General features: G+C 38.8%; 1 protein-coding gene across 3 annotated transcripts in view; it reads right to left on the reverse strand.

Annotated features, from left to right (window-relative positions):
- Positions 1-22,639, reverse strand: part of zcchc7 (zinc finger, CCHC domain containing 7) — a 55,280-nt gene that overhangs the window by 31,378 nt on the left and 1,263 nt on the right. The window contains exons 2-3 of one of the 3 annotated variants that reach the window (XM_007551942.2): positions 18,031-18,625; positions 16,495-16,705 (exon numbers count right to left, since the gene is read on the reverse strand). In XM_007551942.2, coding sequence (XP_007552004.1) covers positions 16,495-16,705; positions 18,031-18,534 — 715 coding nt within the window. In that variant the 5' untranslated portion in view covers positions 18,535-18,625. Of the gene's footprint in view, positions 1-16,494; positions 16,706-18,018; positions 18,626-22,639 lie in introns of all 3 variants that reach the window. The other 2 variants (XM_016671442.1, XM_016671443.1) reach the window with 2 other exon arrangements.

Raw genomic sequence — 22,639 nt, forward strand, 5'->3', positions numbered from 1 at the left:
CGATTTGAAGTTGACATTTTAAATTTAATCTTAAATTGGCACAGTTATAACAAGCAGTATCAGTGATCATGTTCTAGGGAGTGTTAATTCATTCCTTCACTCAGATTTCCAAATCCAACATCATCTGTCATCAGTAAGGGGAAACTGAGGGATAAACCAGAGCAACTTTGCTTCCTGTTGTTGCTTAAAGTCTCACTCTGTCATAGGTGCAGAAATAATAATTAAGTTTTCTCACAGAGACAACTTCCACATTTCCACAGACTTTTATTTACTTTGATACACTGAGATGCAAACTTTGGTTTAGTTACTTCGTTTTAGTGTATCACTATATCACTTCTTGAGGTAAATACAAATAATTTGTCTTGTTTGTCAAACCACATTTGATGATTTCTCTTTTCAGGAGACCTACTTCAATTTGTCGAGAAATTTCATGTTCTAATATCACGAGATCTCATTAAAAATCCCCTCTAAAAATCAAACGCATTTCTTTGAATTACCTACGTACTTCTAGAACCACTAGTAATAAAAATAGCTATCGACAGTCAGGAAAATTACACTGAAATCAGCCTTACATTTTTTGGTAAAGAATAAAAAAAAACATTTTAATGTATCCAGACAGAATATTTTAACCAGCAAAGAGAACCAACTGTTATTTAGCTGTAGTTTAGACTTTATACTCAGGATTACAAAGATGTGGGCCGTGGGCTGCAGTCAGTTTTGGTGCAGTTTTACTAATGTAAATTACAGTACATTAACAGATAATTAAATACATCAGCAGGGGTAAATGATGCCTGCTAGGTTTAATATGCCTCCTCTCTGGTAACTCCATGGTGTTCCCAAAGAATTTCAAATACTTAAATATTGTTTATATTCATAAAATCCTCAAATATTAATATATCTAACCTAAACCAAGCCTTTGAGTTTAATATAAAAGTACAATGTCTTCAAAACACAAAATCATAAAGCAAACAATTATCCCTGGAAACCTTTTCTAAACGTCTGACCCATTTTATACCACACATTGGGACATTAGCCTTCAGCAGCCACTAGGATCTGATGCTAAGTAAGTTGACTTTCAGCTTCTGTTTGCAATTATAAAGATGTTCTAGTTTATGCTGTTAGTTATAGCATAAAGTTAAATAATCTCAGGCAACTTCCTTTCAGACATTTACAATAAAGAGCTTTGAGTGTGTGTGTGTGTGTGTGCGTGCGTGCGTGCGTGCGTGCGTGCGTGCGTGTGTGTGTTTGTAAAGTAAATCGCTAACAGCTTCCTGTCACCTTATGAAGCATAAGAGTGTGAGCTGAATACTGTAATTATTATCCGTATGTTAGGATGATTATGAGTGATGAAACCATGACAAGTACTGAGATGATAGCAATGATACATTTGCACACACTAATCATTTTCACATCTTGCTTATCAGAAGTTTGCAAACTTGCACAAACTAATCATTTCAGATATGTTCTTTTTGTGGTTAGGAACTATGCTTTTACATGAAGAATCATGATTAAAAACTATATTTTTGCTACATCATTAGATGCGAACTACAGTCCTTCGTTATTATTCACCCTCTTATATTGCAGAAAATTATATGAGAAAGAAAGTGTAAATACATTTTGCCAGCATCCTTCCATTTTGTGTCACAGCAACACAAATCTCTAATAACAAGAGTTAATATTCCACTGAATGCAAGCAAAAAGGCCTTCATAAAGGTCCTAAATGAACAGCGGGAGGAGGGAGGTGTTGAGAGGTCCAGGGGGAGGAGGAGGAAAACAAGGGGAGACGGAAAACGGGAGGAAGATGGTAAGAGGAGGGGAGTGGGCAGATGGCAGAGGTTATGCCTGGCTGAAAGGGGTAGGAAGGGGGGAGAGCCTTTGCTGGGTGGGGAAGTAATGGGAGGAAACACCAAGGTCTTCCCTCACTTCCTCAAATGATGCATAAATCATCTTTAAGAACATATTAATGCACATTTTCATGCTTTGATTCGTTTATAGATGTCAAATCAGCATCAAATTCATTCAATAAAAACCCGAGACCTCTCTTTCCACCCAAGAGCCAGCGCCTGGCTCAGCTGATTCCATACCGGCTAAAGATGTAACTTGGTGACGAACAAAATAATTGCCGCATCTGACTGACAGATAAACCCCAGTTGAAGGTAGCCCACAGATAGAGCTGAACAACAGCGTGCTGTCAGAGTCTGCGTGTGTCAGCGGCGCTGGGAGGAATGGCATGAGAGCAGAGAGATAGGGGGTCTCATTTAGTGTCGTTTAATTTGCTCCCCTCTTTTGCATCCATCCACTGTTTTTTTTTTTTCCCCCCCTCTGACAGGTAATAAAAACAGCAGCTTTCCTGACAAGCCCATCTGAACTTGGACTGAATAATATAAATGCAGGGTTTTCCCACAGTGCGCTCTGTCCAAGCGTGCAGAAGAGAACCACACTGCAGACGCTGGCAGTCCCATCATGAATGAAGATTTTGGACTGCGTGTGTGTGTGTGTGCTGTAGGCTTAGGCATCAAGATACACCACGGTGTTAAAAAGTTGTACATTGTAGTTTCAAAACCTCACAAAAAAAGGTGATATAACTCCCACACTTTAAAGCCTTTTTAATGACAGAGAAGGTGTCAACTTGTTTTTTTATTTTGTTTTTGTTTTTTTTAAGTAGTGCAGTAAGTGGCAAATAAAAAAGAGGCTTTGGTTAGATTAGACCAAGAATGAGTTTTTATCCAAAATGCTAAGCAGCAGCAGAAAACTTACACGGCACATCACACTAAAAGCACACAGTGAAAAATGGTTGGCAGCATCATGCTGTGGGAATGACAAAAAAATTCTGAGGGAAAATTTGTTAAGAGGCTGCGTCCTGGAGAGAGGATCGCCTTCCAGCTAAAAGGTTTTTTTCTTTGTTTTTTTTTATATAAATTATTTTCTTTGTAAAATTATTTTATAACATGTGTCATTTTCCATCCACTTAATAATTATGTAGGTCTAACATGAAATCCAAATAACATCCTTCTTTTATCAAAAATTAAAAAAGGTTCCAGGGATATTAATACTTTTTCAAGGCGCTATATGAACACAACCATCCACATTATGAGATTCAATGCAACAAAAATTATAAACCACAATGTTCCTCCAGTATGCTAATCTCTGCATTGCAGCCCTAACCTCTCTCCCTTTTCTCCCTCCTCCTCGTTTCCCTTTCTCCCCTTTCCTGCTTCTGCACTTCTCCGAGATCCCTTCATGCCACATCTACTTGTCTTACCTCACCGCTGCCTCTCTCCCCCCTCCTCCCCCTGTTTCTGCTGCTGCTCTCGGAAGCTGCTGAAATCCCATTCCCCGTGGGGCATGCCAAATTGAATTGGTGTGTTTATATGAACAACAGGGCCGTTGCTTTAATATACCTTTGAGTTTATGCCTAATGCCTTCCCGCTAATACCAGAGGAGCTTCAAACCTCGCTCAATACAAGCTGCTTTTGTGGAAGTCATAAAAGAGACGGAATAAAGAAGGACGGTGCTGGAGAGATACTCTGGGAGTGTTTGTGTTTGTAAACAAGGGGGAGCGAGGAGACAAGCCTGTTAATACATCATAAAGACTTATAAGGGTACTATCACAGCCAATTTAAAAGATCAACTAACGGCATTCCTTCTTTTAGAAACACACACACACACTCTCACACACACACACACACAGACTCTCCTCTTCCCTCCAATATGACTGAAATAGAAAGAGGGGACACAAAAAGGCAGAAGGATTTTCTTTTCTTTTTTTTTTTTTTTTTTTAGATTAGTGAGTAATGCTGAATAAATATCCGGAGTTTTGGCTGAAGGAGTCAGTCATGCTCGTCGACTTGCAAACATCCTCCATTTTCTCCCCGTCTCCCCCTTTTCTTTTCCCTCTTGTCCCCTTTTCTCTTCTGGCCCCGCGTCAGCCTACAAAAGGCCCGCGGTTCAAAGGCAAGAAGCAGGTCTGAGACACTCAACCCAATTAGTATTGATCAGTCTGCACTCAAAGAGGACAGAAACGCACTCACCTGCGCGCCCGCACACAACGACGCAAACGCTAATCTGTTTACACAGAACTAGTCCTGTAAGATTACGGACGGCTGTTTGTTCTCGGGCGATTTTAACAGATTCCTACAAAACCGGAAAACAACACTCGGTGCTATTTTAGGTTGCACAACCCAATCACACAAATTTATTTTTTATGATTCTGTTATAGACTGCGCTGCAAAATGCAAAGTTTTTTCTTTTTTTTAATGGTTGATTTTTTTTATACTAATCCAGAAAAATACCCTCTCCTAAAATCTCACAAAACTCTAAAAAGTATAATTTCAGTCAAAAGTGAGACTTCAGCACAGCAATTTAGAAATATAAATTTAAATAATTATGTTCTAATTTAGTTTCAATTTACTAGCTTGCCATTTTTTCTAGGATTTGTTTTCATAATTTGGGATTTTACATGCAATGTTTATAGTTTGTTTTTTTTTTTCTTCTTTTTTTTAAACTAACTTCTTGGGGGGAAAAATATATTAAAATTGTGGTGGCTTTTTAATGAATAAAATCTGTGAAATCATAAAAAAAGAAAAGGAAAAAAGACTTAATATGCAGTTTTCATGAGATCAGGGTCACATAAGCCACTGTGACTGTTGTTGAGGCCCGGCTTGTTGGATGAACAAAATTATTCCAAATACGCAGCTCTGAACAAGAAAAGGTCACTGCAAATTTTGCTCCAAATTCAGCATTTTTACAAATATATCTATGAGAGCAACTCGGTCTCTGAGTTCAAATCAAACACCGCTCTGCTCATCAGGGCTTTGATGAGGCAATAACCTGAACCCAACAACAATGTGCAGACGCATCACTGATGTGATCGAAAAATTAGGGCTATTCCACCAAAAAGTGATTTCTGAACTCATCTCAGATTTTGCATTTTGTTAAAACGATGAATACAAATGTGTTTTCTTTGTGTTATATGAGGATTTCAAAGAGCATTTTCTTTTTAAAACAAATGAATAAAAACACATTTGTCCTTTATGGCAACAAAAAAGGTGACAAAAACAGGCTCATTTGGAATTTGAAAGAAATGTTTATAGATTAAAATTGCTCACTTTACTCAAACATAACTATAAATAGTAAAATATGAAAACCTGATAGTTTTTCAATGGTTTTCTTGTTTTACAGAGCTACATACATTAAACTAAATATTTTTAACTTCTTCTAGCAACACCAGCGATTACATCTAAGAAATAAAATGTGCAGCATTGATAACCCATTTTTACTGAAACAATTGCCAAACAAGCATGGCCTCTTATTTTCCTGCATAATTAGTCCAATCATTAACAACCCTGTATTTTTTTAAACAGATTTAGCAAACCACTTTCATATTTCTAAGTAATTCAAAGGTTTCCTCAGAACTCTAAAGGTCTTTCTATTAGCACGAATTGATGTTTTTAGGCTAACTTGCACCTCTCCGGTCTCTGCTGCTGGTTTACAATTACATATTGTTGGGGAAGTGTATGAGGGTGCTTACATAGGAAACAAAAGGTGTGGCCTTCAAAATAAAAGCAAGATTTCCAAAATAAGAGTGGCGTATTCCAATTCGAGAGGAGAATTATTACTTTGTATTTATTTGATTTTAGACTCTTGTTCAGGCCACTTCAGGACCAGATGGAGCTGATATTATACGTTTGATATTGTCAGAAACTTAAAAACACCTTTTTTTAATCTGACTGTAGATAATCTGCCGGCTAAACTGCTTGAACTGCTTTAAATCAAGAAAAATCACAAAAGATAAAATATATGCATATATACACAAAAATATCTAATCAATATCGCTAGAAGAGAAACTAGACAAGTCTTATGATAAATTTAAACCTGGTAGCACGTTAACTGGTTATAAAAAGCAGTAGTAAATACATACATCTATCATTATCTTAGAAGCGATTACATCAATCCAGCTTTTTATTTTTGCAGCTTATTTTTAAAAAGCAGTATGTTGCGACTATGCGTAAGCCAAATGAAGTTTGAGCTTTCACTAAAATCTTTTAAAGTTGGAAAGGCTCACGGTGCATGCACACGCTCCAACGCAGACACACAAAATCCGCCTCACATTAAGTGTGCGATGAACTCCGCGTGTTGTCTGGAAGGCTGTGCAGAAATATCAATGACTAAACTCCCCAACGACTCAGTAACTATCTCATTCGCTCTGATTTTATCCCCCAATAATTAAATTTCTTTCCCAACGCTGACTTTGGCTTTATCAAGGCACCTGCCGCCAGAATCTCAGCATTTCATTTAACCATAATCCCCCGGATAAAGGGGCGGCCAGGGTGTGCTAATGCACAGGCGTGCGCGCACACAGGATCGCAAGCATGAGCGAAGACTTCGGCTGAATTCATGAGTTAAACCAGTTAAACAGATCTGCAAGGAGAGTTCGTCTTTCTGATACGGAGAAAGGAATTCGGCTGAACCCCTTTCATCACTCGTCTCTCCTCAACTCCAAGCCCCATGTTTCTAAAAGGCAGTGAAACCCAATCCAGAGGTGGGAATTTACCAGTTAATATTTTCTCATTAAGTGCTCTAATAAATTACTTTTGATATCGCTGTTAATCAGCACAAAGTATACAAAAGCAATCTAAAGTTGAAATATGTTATTGCAACAATGAATAACGTGGTTTGGTGCATATAATTATAATTTGTTGATATCTTTTTTCTATTTATGAGCAATTGTCACAAGACTAAAATGAACAAAAACACAGAAATGTCTAGCTTGACATAGTTTGATGTTTTTAGCATAATTAATAACATTGGTTCAAAGTATAGCCAATTCAATTTTGTCATACTTAGTCAGGCCTATTTAATCTACATCTGAACATTGTGCACGTCTGAAGATTTTCCCATTACATCAATCAATCAATCAATCAATCAATCAATCAATCAATCAATCAATCAGATAGTATTTGTATAACACATTTCAGCAGCAAGGCATTTCAAGGTGCTTTACATAATTAAAGAAAAAAATAAGAACAGCATGTGGCATTGAATAAACAGTAAGAAAGAGAAAGAGATTTTGAAAAAAAAAAAAACATCTTTATGCCACATATTAGATTTACTAGTATACTGTGTGTAAATGATCACAAATATATAATAAAATATAAAGTATATGTAGTTTTTACAAGGATACAATGATTATGATACTATTGTTCTTCCTCAACTTGTATAGGAAGTAGAAGAAGAGCATTTTAAGGGCTGATATTCAGTTTGGTCTACTAATACAGATACAGACGCAAAAAACAGCAAACTAAACATTTTTTCCTTGCATTTGAACCCTGAGCATGCATCAGATATTTACAATGGAAGCAGAGGAACCATCCCAACAGGGAGAAGTCGATGCAAAACTGGATTTTAACATTTTAAAACAAAGACAAAGTAATTACAGGGTTTGCATTTTAAACTGTTTTTTAGCACCTTATAATGTCAGACACAACTAGCGCTACCGAAACATCGGGACAGTCCCTCTGAGAATGCAGGTCTTTAACTTAACACAGATTTCCAAATCCACCATGTACTTTGACAGAAAGCTCAAAAAGACATAATAGAGCTAAGTTTACACATATATGCCCTGCCTTCCTGTTATCAGCTGAAAGTCTCACACTCACTCCTTAGCAGCATGAATAAGCTGCAGACATTTTGCATCATTCTGTAAAAAAATAAAAATAGAAACCTTTTCCATTAAACAGCTTCTAAATTATTTGTGCTTACCCTAGAAAATGGTATTCAGTATTAGACGTTAAACCTCTGTCAAAAGACAAAACATACAGACAAAAACGGAACAGAAGCTTTTGGACGAAAATACTTTATAGGCCACAAAATGCTAATAGAACAGATTCCGACACTCCCAGCCTGGCAAAGCAGCAGCAATAAAACCAGAGCCTGGTTCTGGTCAATGGATGATGTTCAGCGATGGAAGCAAGAGATGAGATGAATGTATTAATGAATCAAAGAAAGGTCAAATATTCAGATCCAAGACTTTAAACCTCGATTTAAAACCTTTTAATATGGTAAAACTTTACTGAATAAAATGTAGAAATATCTTAAAATAACCGTTTTATAGTTTAAGAGGTTGCTAAACACCTGCATGCAATTAATTAGAAATGTTACCTAATAATCTACCAGATCCTAATAGAAAACCTAATAGCTAAAAATACATGAGTTGAAAACCTCTCAGTATAGACACCAGCACCAATAGACATCTACAAGACGCCATATAACAGGCTAAAACACCCCAAATTCAATCGATAAGACAAACAAAGGCCAAACAAATCCCCAAAAGAAAAGAACAGGTGAATAGAAAGTAAGCATAAGAAGATGAGGCAAGTACAAGACTGCCTAAAATTATAGTAAGTGCCAGTGAGGCCAGACCTGGCCCAGCTGGTCTCTGTCTGACGAGTGCCTTAATTAAGAGACGCAGGGAGAAGCCTGGAATGGCCACATACACACCGGCGAGAGTCTCTGGAGAGAAACAACTGCTACACTTGTGTAAATGTGTGCCAAGAATCTCTCTCACATCCACTCACACACACGCACGCACGAACAGCCGTCCGCTGGGACTTAGTGAAAAACACTGGCCAGCTATTATTAGGCCACCCTTTGCATACCGAGGCAAAGACGAACCCCTAGCATGTTTGTGAGCTAGACGTTCTCCCTCTTATCCTGTTGACTGTTGAACTGGTCTCCTTTATGCCTGCGACGGCACCGCCAGAGGAAGACGAGAGCAGAAAAGTGAGAGACTGGAGGAGGAGTGGAAGGACGGGCAGAGAGCAGGGGAGATTTTGTGGATCTATTACTGCCTTGGCCCCCCCGTCACCCCTCCTCCGCTCACACCTCTTCCTCCTGCTTCTCATCCCAAAAACTTATTAATATTAATACACAACCCCTCTCCCCAACCCCCCAAAATACCACCACCCTAGGCTACCAGTTAATAAAGCCCTCTCGACAACCCCTCCCAGCCCAAAAAAGAAAAGAAAAGAAAAAAAAAATCAAAGAAAGACAATAAAGGCAAAGTTCTGCAGTCAAAGAAAAGAACAGAAATTAATACAGTCCCAAGGGACCATCCTCTGTCCTACTGTTACCCCCACTATAATTTGATTTCCTATTAAGTGACTGCTTAATTATAATGATTATTATTGGTAATTGTAATTGACATTTTGTCCCCCACCCTCTCTTCCTCTCTTCTCCTCTCCCTGCTCTCCCTTCCCTCTCTCAGACCAAAGGAAACGACTGGTTAGGAAAATCCACCAGGGAGCGAAAAGAAGCAGGGACATCTTCAAGTCAAAGACAAGCACATAAACATGAGACGCATTCATATCAACGAGGGGTTAAGGTGTTGAGGTTGAGAAGTTGGATTTAATCATGTGATGCTTTTATGTGTGTTTTAGCCTCTTTTATCCTGTAGCTCGAGGGCACAACGTCTGGAGCAGGTTTTCGTTCAGAGGAGTAAAAATAAACTCTACAAATGTTATCCTCGTGGGATATTCTGCTTAAATAAAGGTTCAAGAAAAAGACAGGGATTTCCTTTTCTTCCCACCAGCCACCTCATCGCACACAGACACGTTTAACTACAGTAAAGGCCCAGTGGACCTCCATTTATTACACCTACCTCCAGGCTACAGCGACTAAGAAACACGCCGTCATCTGCTGTAGATGTGAAAGGGCCTGTTACGGATTCTGACACTTTTGACTTTGAATTTGACATTTAAAACAAAAAAATACAACAGCAAAATATTACAAGAAAAAAAAAGGAAAAAAAAAAAAAAAAAGAAAACAGAAAAAGTCAGCCCATATTTCATTTGGAACGGTGTTCCCGCTCTGTTCAGAGCTAAAGACAGTGAAACGGCGTTCCTCTGGGCCAGGCCACGGTTATTGGGCTCACCTCAGGCGTGGTGAGGCTCACACCGGCTCACACACGTATCCACAGTTTTGTCTTAAGATGCACACACCTTCACACTCCAACACACACAGCACATCCAACCTTTAGTTTCACTAGAAAAATATCCTCTTATCTCAGCAACACAAAAAAATTAAATCTAAAAGCATAGAGGGGGGGAAAAAGTGATATATTTAACATTTTTTATTTCATTTTATATTTAAAAAATAACAAAGCATAAAAAACAAACTTGCATCTGACTTATATTAAAAATCAATGACATCCATCCACTGAGCACTGGTGCTTTAAAAACTGATGTTGATTGCATGCATGTGTGTGTGCGGTAAGTATTTTCTGCTAGATTATATTTAAATGCGAGCCCTTACTCACGCTGAAGAACAAAAACAGCCGAGTTAAAACAAATGAGCACCTGCAGCCACAACCACAGATGTCCGTGGGTGTTTTTTAGTCAAAGTTTCCAAGAAAAAAATAAATTGAGAAATTTTCATAGATTATTTTGACAGAAATTACTTTCAGACAGGATGACTTGTCCCATCCAGATGTAGATAAATGTGGTATAAATAAACTATTCGTATATCAGCATGAGACACCCGAGACGTTCTGCAGCGGGTCAGACGCAGCTGCAGCCAAAACATCCGCAACAGTTTAAAGTTGCAATAATTTAAGGATAACTCTGCTTAGAAAATTACAATTTCGCCCCCTGTACTTTTAATAAACAATTCCTTGTCCATAATAAATATTTATAATTATTCAAATCCTCGAAATAAATGTCATCAAATCCAGTCAAGTTGAAAATCAGTCAAGTTTCAACTGCTGTGGCTTGCAGCTTCACACAAACCACTTGAAATGTTACCGGCACATTACAAATCTGAAACAGAAAAACACAACAAAGTGTCGTTTCACTGCATCAGAAAGCACAGCTCTGAATCCAGACCTGTGGCTTTGTAAGGAGTCACATCAAGTCAGTAGATACAAACAGAACCATCAGCCACAAACGGAGAGGAACAACGAACAAAGCTGCACATCGGTTTGCACATCTAGAATCGCAGGCCTGTTGGAGACACTGAAGCACCTGGAGCCAAACTGTCTCACAGAACAAATATGTGGCTTTACTTTAGCTTTTCTGTTCTCAAATCACCTTCAAATAAATTAAAAATAAAACTAAGCCACATGATAAGAACAAGTGATAGTGCACTTTCTGTTTATTTGTGCATCAGTTTACTTATGTTTGTCTGGAACATATTTTTTCCGTTCAATCAATAAAGGATTTCTACAGTTATCCTTGTCCATTGCTTTTTAGATAATTTCTGAAAAATCAAGAAATGACCAGAACTGAACTGAACTTAACATAACGTGCAAAATAAAATTGACAATAAATCTGAACACAAATAAAATCTAAAATGATCCACCGAGACGTCACAAATTTTTTAAAATAAATTATTGTCAGATTTTGAGTTACATTGGAAGAAAAATACAGCAAGTAGAGCAGCTTAGCCGACATTTCTGTAGAAATTCATTAAAAATCACTAAATTCCTGCTGCCATTGCACGTCATGATTGTTCAACCAAAAACTTAAGATTTTTAAATTAAAATCTGAAAGCATCACACTTTCAATTAAATCTTTACAATTTATTTTAGCTCTAAAATTAGATGTTCACAGTAATCTCGTCGGATTTGCATTTCTTCTGTAAAAACTGGATAACACAAGTCAAACTATGGCACAGCAATTTCAACAGAGTATGCGTGTGTGTGTGCGTGTGTGTGTGTGTGTGTGCACGTGTGTGTGTGCCTGTTCAAACACACTGTGTGGCGCTGTGGGTGTGGCGTTACACCTCGTGTGGCACTGGGCAGCCTAGATAAGAGCTGATCCTATCCATGTCTCCCTTCTGCAGCCTCTGCCCGCCCACCCACGCACCCACACAACACAAACGCACACTCAGCCACACTGACACCGAGCACAGTACCCAGCATGCCACTGTAATCGCATTTTACAATCCCGGTGCCCTGTGCATAAACACGCTCTCTCTCTCGCACACACACATATATATGCACAATCAGAGCCATAAACACAGAGAGGAGCCAGCTAAATCCATATTCACATTCTCTATACTGGCATGTGACCTCAGCATGGACACATCCAGCAGGGGTCTCAGACTCACACAGGCCCACAGCTGCAGCAATCAGTGCTATCATTTATATATACCACAATGGGAAGAAGAGAAAAGGAGAGAGAAGGAAGAAGAGAAGACAAGAAGAAAGAAAATAGGAGAAAATTATAGAATAAAGTAGAAAAAGAAGAAAGAACAGAAGAGGAGAGCAGAGAGAACTTACCTTTTTCCTTCTGTTACAAACAATCCTCTCCAAGTTCAGCTAGACTCTCTTCGCAGCACTTACACACACACACACACACACACACACACACACACACACATGTTCAGGAGCAGTCTGATGAGATCGGCCACCCTGATAGTGAGCCACAGCCGATTCTCTAAGCCTCAAACAAAGTTTGGTGTGCAATGACCAAGACAGAGTGGACAAAAAAAAGCAAAAAAAAACTGTGGGAGGAAAAAAAAAAGTGTGACCACTGAGTGAAGTTTAACCACTTATGATTCAAGCTGAGCTGCAGCACAGCCCGCCTACACCCCGGATTCTTTCACGGGGACATAAGCGCACACCTTTTTCGGGCGGGAGAGGCACTGAACTGGATTTCGGGAAACCCTGTTCCCCATTTTTCTGTTCCGTCCGGTTGCTGCTGGACAGTCAGACGGCCCTAACTCGGCCCCTTTCACTGGATTTTTTTTTTTTTTTTTCATTTTTAATCAACCATGTTTTCACAGCACCACCTACCAACAGCTACCCCGCTGACAGATAATCACACGAGTCATGAGTGCATGTATGTCAAGGCTTTTGACACAAACAGAACTGGCTTGAAGGAATAAAGGGTTTGACTGTAAAAGTATCTTAAGTGTCACCATGTAGGAGACAGAGAGAGAGAGAGAACGAGGAAGAGGATGAACGGATTCAATCTCTGCAGGCGAGAGTGGGAGACTAAGTGTAGTGAATGCAATTTGATGGTAGCGCTGAGATGGGCTTTAGGCGTACAAACACCATTAGTCACTGTTGTGCGAACCTGTCACCAATACATGTAAGCAAAAGTCAACTCTCAGCATGGCATAAAAAATAATCATGGGTGCAAAGCCATACAGTCACACTGTAAATCAAACAAGCCGTATCAGAGAAGGAAAACTGTCTCTTGTCCTCTAGAATTATTTATTTTTGGACAAAGAAATCCTCAAAAGAAGAACCTAGCAACTTCAAAATCCTGTTCTGAAACAGGACAAAATCCAATCGTTTCAGTCACAACATGTAGTGTTATTTATTACAATAGCAACAAATTTGACAACATGAATTGTTAAAATTGAACCCCATATTTTCCTCCATAAATCTATCGCTGAGTGCCTTAAATAGGCAACTTGACAACAGAAATTATATGACGCAAATTTAATAATAACTGTAGAACAGGACAGTTTAGAATCAATTGTGGGGAAAAAAACAATAATCAATCATGTTTGGGGTTCATTATTTAGAGTTTAGATGCAATCTCACTAATTCATAATGATTTTCCCCCAGTTTGTATGAATCACCAGTGTGGCAGAAACAAGGCCACACGTGACCATGCCTGCTACGGTACGCTAAAGGGTTTGCCGATAATTCTCATTAATTGGTCTTTCACTAAATTAAAGACATGTTTTAACATGTAAAATGTTTTGTCATAAAATATTTCAGACTGTCATACATTTATATTTTGCTAAGCTCAAATCCCTAAATATGTTTTACAGGCTTTGGCATTCAGGACATTTGAATTTAAAATAAACATTGGACCTCCTTGAAAACGTAGCCGCTGTTGCCATCTTTATGAAGTAACCCAAAGCTAAAAGTATCTTACAGTTAGAGTGTGGTATAGCCCCATTGTACTGCAGGGATAATAAATTTAATCTGTTCTATTTGAAAAATCTATTATTCTTGGGTTTTACACATTGGGACAGGATTATCCTCAACCAATTGAAGATTCTTTAGAAGATAGCTTGTTAACTTTGGTGCCTTTATTTCATTTGCAACAACTACAAAAGTGTAGCAGTTTTAATTCTTATTCAAGAACCACATGTCTGGTTTAAGATAGATTTAAAGTCGTTATCATATATGATTATTGAATCCACACAATAATCTGTCTAAAGAGATTAGTAGAAATATTTCCATTTTTCCCAGTCATGATCTCCACTGTACTGGAGTAAATGGGGCTGTATGTAAATGGATCAGAAACTGATTAAATGACTGGATTGTATTGGAATGAAATGACTGTTTTGAACTGAATGTGAACCTAATTTGATTCCATAATATATCTGGATATGAATTGGACCAGTTTGTCCTGTAAAGAGTCTGAGAAGACACTTTTTTTGACTCGTGTTTTCTAAATTACAGCTGAATTGATCTGAAGTGTTTCTTCCCCAGTGGTTTATTAGCACCAAAAGACTGAGCAGTTATTTTAATCAACATTATAATCATAGAAAATGTAAAAAAAAAGAAAAAAAAAAGAAAAAAAAAAAAGAAAGCTGTCATCAAAAATGACATTTTTAACTTAAACGCCAATAAAAAAAAAACAGGTGGTTCTGTCGTGCCCCTTCCACTGCCGGTCAGCTGACTGAAAGATGGATTCTACACTTTTATTCTGCTTCCAATAAATAAAAATGTGTTTGTTTGTAAATATGTCTGGTTACAAAAACTAAGACAAATATAATCTAGGCACAAAAATAGGGTCATTCTATACTCCTTTGGTCCTTGGTGAGTCAAAATGGCCAACTGTAATTATCTCCATCGTATTTTTGACCAAGCCTGATGATTTCAAATTTTGTTTTCAGTTTATGTAGTGCCAATTCACACATATAATTTCCAGGCCTTTTGCAAGACCAGCAGATCCAATGAACATCCAGAAACATATAACTAAATCAATCCACGTAAGTCCCAAAGATATTTAACCATCAGAAGAAAAAATGACGGGCATCAGGTGAAAAACTGTGAAATTCATTGCAAGAAAATAATTTCTACTGTGGACAGTGAAAAAAAGGCCAAGCAGGTTTTAGCAAATATTGCAGTTACTAGTACTGTATCGTTTCATAAACATAACTAATAATCTTCTTTAAAAGGATCACTGCACACTTTGGACATCAGAGAGTATTTACTACAGCACGACTGGCTGGAAGTAAACAAGAGTGAGCGTGATTATGGTTATGAAAGACTGCAGCTTCCGAGAACACAAATATCATCAAAATCTTTGCCGAAGTAAAATCACTGTTAACAATAAGAAAACACACTTTTTTTTAAGGCCGAAGACACAATATACCCCAGACCGACTTTGAATTAGTCAGCAGTGAAGAATTGGGGGCACAGTTCAGGACTACTGAGGCTCGTCCCTTAATTTCCTTCCCTTTATTTCGTTTTTTTTTTTTTGACAAAGCCCTCCCCCATCCACTCACTTTAAGTCTCCTTCCACACCACACCCATGACCCCCAATGTGCAGACATGAGGTCAAGCTCCAAAGATCACAGAGAGAAGCCAGACGAGAGGCAGAAAGACAGAGACCTAAAATCCTCCTTTCCTTCCAAAATCCAGGCCAAAACCTGCAGCCTTCCCACCAGCTCCAGACCCCCTCCTTCAGCCCAGTTGTGTGTCGAGGAGGCAGTGAGCACTCTTGCAGAAACATCAGCCCAGGGAAATTCAAATGAGGACGAAATGGTGAGGGAGACAGAGAGAAAAGGGAGAGCAGGAGCACAATAGTGAGAAAATAGGATAAAAGAATGAGATGGGAGAGCGTTAGGTAGGAGGAGGAGGAGGAGGAGAGGGGGGGGAGGATGAGGAGGGCGCAGAGGAAGAGCTGGAGAGGCTGCTGAGGCTGCAGGTTAAGATAATGTGTAGATCTGAGGAGATTTGCAGGGGAACATTTTTATTCAGTTTCTGATTACTCCCACCTCTCCTCCCTCCGCTCCTTTTCCTGCGGTGTGTTTTTCCGTTTGTTTGTTTTTGGCATTAGCGTTATGACTGTTGGTATCCACGTGGATGTACAGATGCATGCTGATTAAAGCAGGAATATCTTATAAACACAAAAATTCTCACACACACACACAGACACATATTAACACCAGACGCGCACAGGCATACTTAAAGATGCATCGGAGAGGCGAGCGACGGCGCAGTCGGTGCCAGGAATGCTAAGAGCTTACAAGTTTGTAAACATGCCGACACAGATGGTGCACATACAAACATGCATTCACACAGATTGTTCGCAGACAGGGTTTCTGCTGTGCCCGCTCCTTATCAACGTGCAGCAGGTAGACGAGGTAATTCTGGATTATTTGAGCTATACAAAATTACTCAGTGGTTTCATTTCCCTGGTCAAACATACTCCGGTGCACAGAAACGGATGAAAATGTCCAAACTTTGATCAAGAAACCCACTTTAGACAGTAGATGATACAAAAAAAACAAAAGGCCCACCTGTGCTGCTGCTGTAAGACACTCCTTCCACGTTGAGTGAGATGGACTGGTCTTCGTCCTGCCTCCCCTGACCCAGGATCATCCAGTTCTCCAGATCGTCCACATCAGACGAATCCAACGGTTCTGATTCAGACGCGGATTCAGAGGATTCGGAGCTGCTGGACACAACAGCCACCGGAACAAAGAGACTCCCTTTTCTTTTCTGGGATTTCTAAATAACCAGAAAAATGACAAATAAATGGAATCAGGGCATTAGACATTAATCTGCAATCAGACATTTAATAGAAAATGTCAATTCTCCACAGTTATGTTCAATGTTAGTGGAAATGGATTACATAAAAAAAATCAGCTTTAACTCTTGGGCAAATTCCTTGATTTTTTTTTATTATTATTTTATTAAAGTTGCACGTTCCTTTCTACAGCCTCCTACACATTTAAAATAATTTATTTTATTGCAGTAGAATAATTTTATTCTAAAACTGCTTAAGCAAAAGAGTCTAATCTACATTTATTCAGTGAGGAAAGAAAACTCTCATTTAATAAATTATATTAACAAACTAGCTAGAGCCAAGAGTGTAATTTATATTTAACATTTTAAGCTGGTCAGAATATCTACAAAGCTTGAATTACAAATTCATGACTTCCTGTTTCAACGGGATGTAAATATTTGATACACAGGGACATTTCTTTTGGTGTATTAATGTTTTCACCCATGGTCAGTAAATAACAACCAAAGGTCGTTATTTACCTCAGAAAAAGCCCCAGTGGGGGGGGACGATACTTTTTTTCATTTGCCAGGACTGTTTCAATGAAGTTTAATGGAGGTAAAGTCAAAACTATGATGAGTTGGTTGAATTTTTCAATACCTGACTTTACTAATATCAGTTTAAACTGTTTACAGCTCATGTTTTAATTTAAATGTAATTGTATTATGCAATTGATTAATACATTTAAGTGTCTGTTTACACCCATTTGAGAGTAAATCCTTCATTTAAAGTAACAAATGAAGCTGGGAGAACACGTCTTCCAGATTTTATTAATTATCAGCCAATGCAACATTTTTTGTCTGATTGTGAAGTGTTTATAATACAGGTCCACAGTGTACACGCATTCCTGCTTTGCAGTCGAACGCGCCTTTTGCTGCTCTTCGAAACGGGCAATAGGAGAAAGCTTGTCCACCTGGAAGCTAATTTTCAGCACTGCTTGATCAGACATTGTTTACATCCGAATTTACCATGTCTGACATTTCCTAGTGCAGATTTATGACGCACGTCACACATCAATGAGGTAAAACTCGGATAAGATCCAACATGACAGTTCAGGCTGCCATTAAAAACTTGGGATGTGGGCCTAACATGAACAACATGTTCATGTTAGACATGGTAGTTGTTGTTTTACTGCATTTTAAAACACATTTCACTTGAGCTACTGAACACAATTGAAAAGGAAAACCTCAAAAAATAATGAAATATGCCCTTCTACTCTTAAATGTAATGTATGAATGCATGTTGGACTGTGTCTCACTATTTCCTCTACCTGCTGTGCAGGAGTGGAGGTCTGCAGCGTCAGTGAACCTTTAGCCTTCAGAGCACAAACACTTGCATCGTCCTCATCATCGCTGTCATTGTCAGAGATGGAGATTACGTCCGGGCTGGAGTCAATCACAATAACCTCCTCAAAGCGTGACGACGACAACTTTGAAATTTTTGGCTCAATTTTGCTTTTTTTCTTCTTTGCATCCTTCTTTGTCTTTAAATGGTCATCAGCAGACGATGTGGGGTTGCTCTGTTTTGTACTTCTCAGTTCTGGGTCTTTGTCTGCAGCTTTTTCAAGCGCACCACCTTGCTGGCTTTCCTGCCTGTTGTTCTCTTCCTCTGCTCCAGGCTCCGGCTCGTCCAGCTCACCAGAATTTGAGGAGTAGTGGAGCTGGCTGTAGAGGTGGAACTCCAGCTCACTGTTGGCCTCTGACTCGTCCGAGTCGCCATCCTCTTGATAGAGGTTGTCCTCCAACTCCTCACGGTCCTGATAGGCACTGTACATTACCCCAAAGGCCAGTCAAAATAGACATGCACATGAACGCAGCACAGCCGAAGGAGAGCAGTCACACCTGGGGAGTCAGAGGCCGAAGCTGCTGTGAAAAGAAGAACCGAAGAAAATGTAGATATTAATAACAGCATGACAATGACAACACTCCTGTTGCTTCAAATGAGTCAGAGACAATTATTATCATTAAAATGTCTTCAGATTCCTGTTGTCCTAACGTATGATCTACACCATCCCACTGCAGCTCTGGTGATATGTTTATAGTTGTTGGAATGCGAATCTCTGCTTCAATCTCAAGTCTTGCTGCTTCCTTCCAGGTTTACCCTGAATGTAGCTGCATCCGTCTTCCCAGCAACTCCAACCTCTTTCAAAAACATTTCTGTCATAAACCCATGAAGAAGAGCTCCCACCAACTGAGCTCTGACCAAGTATAAATCATAAATACAGATGATATTACAAGAGCTGCAAGGTTACAAAAAATATAGTCAATGGTGTTATATTGGCTACATAGCATATTAGCCGCACAGCCGATAAATTAAAATAAATAAAAAAAATAAATTAAAACCAGGGTTTCACAATGGCACAACTGGTAGCACAATCCCAGCCTGGGGTCTTTCTGCATGGAGTTTGCATGTTCTCCCTCCCACAGTCCAAAAACATCACGATTAGGTTAATTGGTCTCTCTAAATTATCCCTAAGTGTGTGTGTGCGTATGTGTGTGTGCATCTGTGTGTTGACTTGCAATAGACTGGGCTATCCAGAAAGTCCCTCGCCTCTCTCTCGTTGACCCCACAAGGATAAGCGTGTTAGATAATGGATGGGTTGATGGATGAATTAAAACCAGCTCAATAATTTCCATTTGCATGATTATTTTTCTCCCATCTCTCTCTCTTCCTGCCAGAGACTAGATGACAAAAGACTTCAATCGGGTTCTTTGGTCTCAACTATCTCCTTTTTTGAAGGGCAATTTTGTTTACAGAATCCGTTTTATTTGTTGTTCTTTACTTAATTTGGATATTTAAAATGTCTTTCAATTCCAGTGTTAAATGTTTGTCAGAAATTTAAGTTTATTAATTTTTGATAATGCATTACTGTGCCATTAACAGGATATTATTTGAAAATGGTCTCAAATAGAACATTTATTATTTATCGCAATAACTTCCAGGACAATTTATTGTCCACCAAAATTTGTTACATAACTATGCACATACACTAAGGAGAATTTAGAGAAACCAATTAACCTGACAGTCATGTTTTTGGACTGTGGGATTCCTCCGGAGTACCTGGAGAAAACCCACGCATGGACAGGGAGAACATGCAAACTCCATGCAGAAAGACCGGGGCCGGGAATCGAACCCAGGATCTTCTTGCTGCAAGGCAACAGTGCTACCAACTGCACCACTGTGCAGCCCTGCCCTTCTTTTCTGACATATGGAGTTCATAAATCTTTACGCCATATGTCCTTTGACCAGAAAAGTTGGCTCGCCTTTATACAGATCAGCCAATGCTGGCCTTTGACAACCACACTTTGTGAGTCGGGGGCATAAGAAACATCTGGTGACTTCTACAACCTTTGTCGCATCAGCAACATTATTAGAAGTTTATCTCCTCCTAAGGATCCATCCTCAGCAGAGAGGGACTGCTAACATCAATTAGAGGACACTAACTTCTGGTTCTGAAACCAGAAGACCTTGTTAGTAAGGCTGAGACGGGGTGGATTAGCTGCACTAAGACTTTAACTTGTAGTTTTCCTCATCATATCTGTTCTAACAGAAAGCAGTAATGGGTCCAAAACCATCGTCAGGCTGGTGCTGATTTCAGACTCAACGAAGGTAAAATCCTCACCTGGTTCTGAATGACTGTGTCAGAAACTGGTAAATCTTCTTCTCAATACATTCTGTAAAACACTGTGCTGTTAATTTTTTAAAATCTCTGTAGCTCTCTCTCTCACACACCCACACTACAACACCGTCACACATACACAGAGTGGACATGGAAAGAGCACCGGCCCATTGCTTTCTCCAGTCCTGCGTGTCTGTGCCATGATGGCTGGAGATGATTGGCCCCCAGGCCGCGCACACTGCATAAACGCCACGGTACATGGTCACAAGCCGGCCACCAGGGATTAGAGGGTCAGAAAGAAGAGTCTTACCGCCTGGTAAGGGGCGACAGTTATGTGTTCAAAGTTCAGCAGCGCACAGGGACCGGAAAGTTACAAACTACCAACGATGTTTTTCAGACAAATGTAGTGTACTCAAAAGCTTTACAGCAGTAAGGGTGAATCAGAAGTGGCGATTTTACTCAATCTGCCTAATTAAGGCACTTGTCAAGACTGTGCATAATCAACATTAGGGATGGGCCCATTAACAGTATCAAGGTATACTAAAAATAAAGATACAGAATCAAAATTGCTCTATTTTTTGTCGACTTAAACTCACTTTATTGAGTTGCTAGAGAATGTCCCACAGTAACCAAAATCCGGGTCTCTGGGTGTACAGCACAAAATAAACCTGGTCTGCCCATCCCTTCCCTTGTCAACTCAAATCTATAGAGCAACTAAACTTTTCCCTTGTTTACGAAGCAGGTAAGTTCTTCCCTTTATAAATATTTTGGGTGGTGAGGAAGAAATCTGAGCCAGTTGCCAAAAAAATAAAGAGGCGCCACAGAGTTTTTGCTAAGCAGCGTGGTTTTAAAACTAGTTTGCAAAATACAAGCAGAATATCTAAACCTGTCAACTGTAGGCTACCTGAGCAGATAGCCTCACTAACTCCATGTTCACACCACAGGTATTAATGTTAACCTCAAACTGTTTAGGGAACATCTGATTTTTACCCTTTTTTCATTTTAATCAATTTAATTTTAATGTAACAATTAATGTCATGCCTAGTTCAAATTGGATCCTCACCTTCTCTTGGGTCATACTTCAAGGACGGCATTTGATATATGTCCAAATTAAAACCACATAAGAAGGTGGTTTGGACTTGATATAAAGAAAAAAAGGTTTTCCTACCATCCACATATAAAAAGTTGGATTTGAGAAAATTTTGGTCAAAATTTCATACTTTTCTCCTTCAGTGAAATATAAAATAATTCTAGTTTAATTTTAGCTTTCAATTCTGTGTTACTATTGGTAGCAGTAAAATTTTCTATTCAAAGTAACAAACATAACAGTTTGGCCAAATAATGGGATTATTACAAGTCAATAAATTGATATTTCACCAGGAAAATGACAAAAAATGAAACAACGATCACTTCTTTAATGTTTCATAAAAGTACCTAGAATTTGATTTTACAGCAAGGCAATTTAAATCCAATTACTGCTTCACATTTTTCACAAGCTCCACTGTAATCTGATGGCCAGAAATTAGCCCAGAAAAAAAAAACAACACAGTGGCTGTCATTGTTCCTAATCTACACATATCAGCTGGGTAGATATTAAGAAATTAAAAAATGTTTCCAGAGGTCATTAAACATTAACCAGTCCCCACACAAAGTCATTTTGATTTTGTAGAAGTGGGGGACTGGTTGACCCTTAATGACCTCTGGAAACATTTTTTAAATATCTTTATAATGACAGCTGCACAAACAAAAACTTTTGCTGCATAATCCAGCACAAATATAGCGCAAATGTCTGACATTATTTTTGTCTGATTTGAAGAAGGGGGGGCAACTTCACTCAGGTCATCACATCTGATTCTTGTACTTTGTATCTAAGCATTAACAATTAATCACAGAAAACAAGCATAAACTAAACAGACCTTGTGAGCGGACATCCAGGAGGGGCTAAATAATCCTTATTGGTCTTATTATTTTCTCCTTTATCATTTCTCTTGCATATATTTCTTCTATTTATTTTCTATTTTATATAAAAAGTTTTTACATTTCTTTCCTCTGTGTAGAGTTATTCATCAGTTGTGCCCCAGATATGCATCTTAAAGCTCTTAAATATGAACAAATGTATCGGTAACACTTTATTTGAAGGGGGTTGAATAAGACTGTCATGACACAGTCATAAACATGACATAACACCTGTCATGAACATGAATAATCCTTCATTAATATTTATGACTGTTGTCATAAAGCGTCATTACTGTTTAAACTT

This window comes from Poecilia formosa, unplaced genomic scaffold (genome assembly GCF_000485575.1).
Source record: "Poecilia formosa unplaced genomic scaffold, Poecilia_formosa-5.1.2 Scaffold44, whole genome shotgun sequence".
In the NCBI taxonomy this organism is placed as follows: Eukaryota; Metazoa; Chordata; class Actinopteri; order Cyprinodontiformes; family Poeciliidae; genus Poecilia; species Poecilia formosa.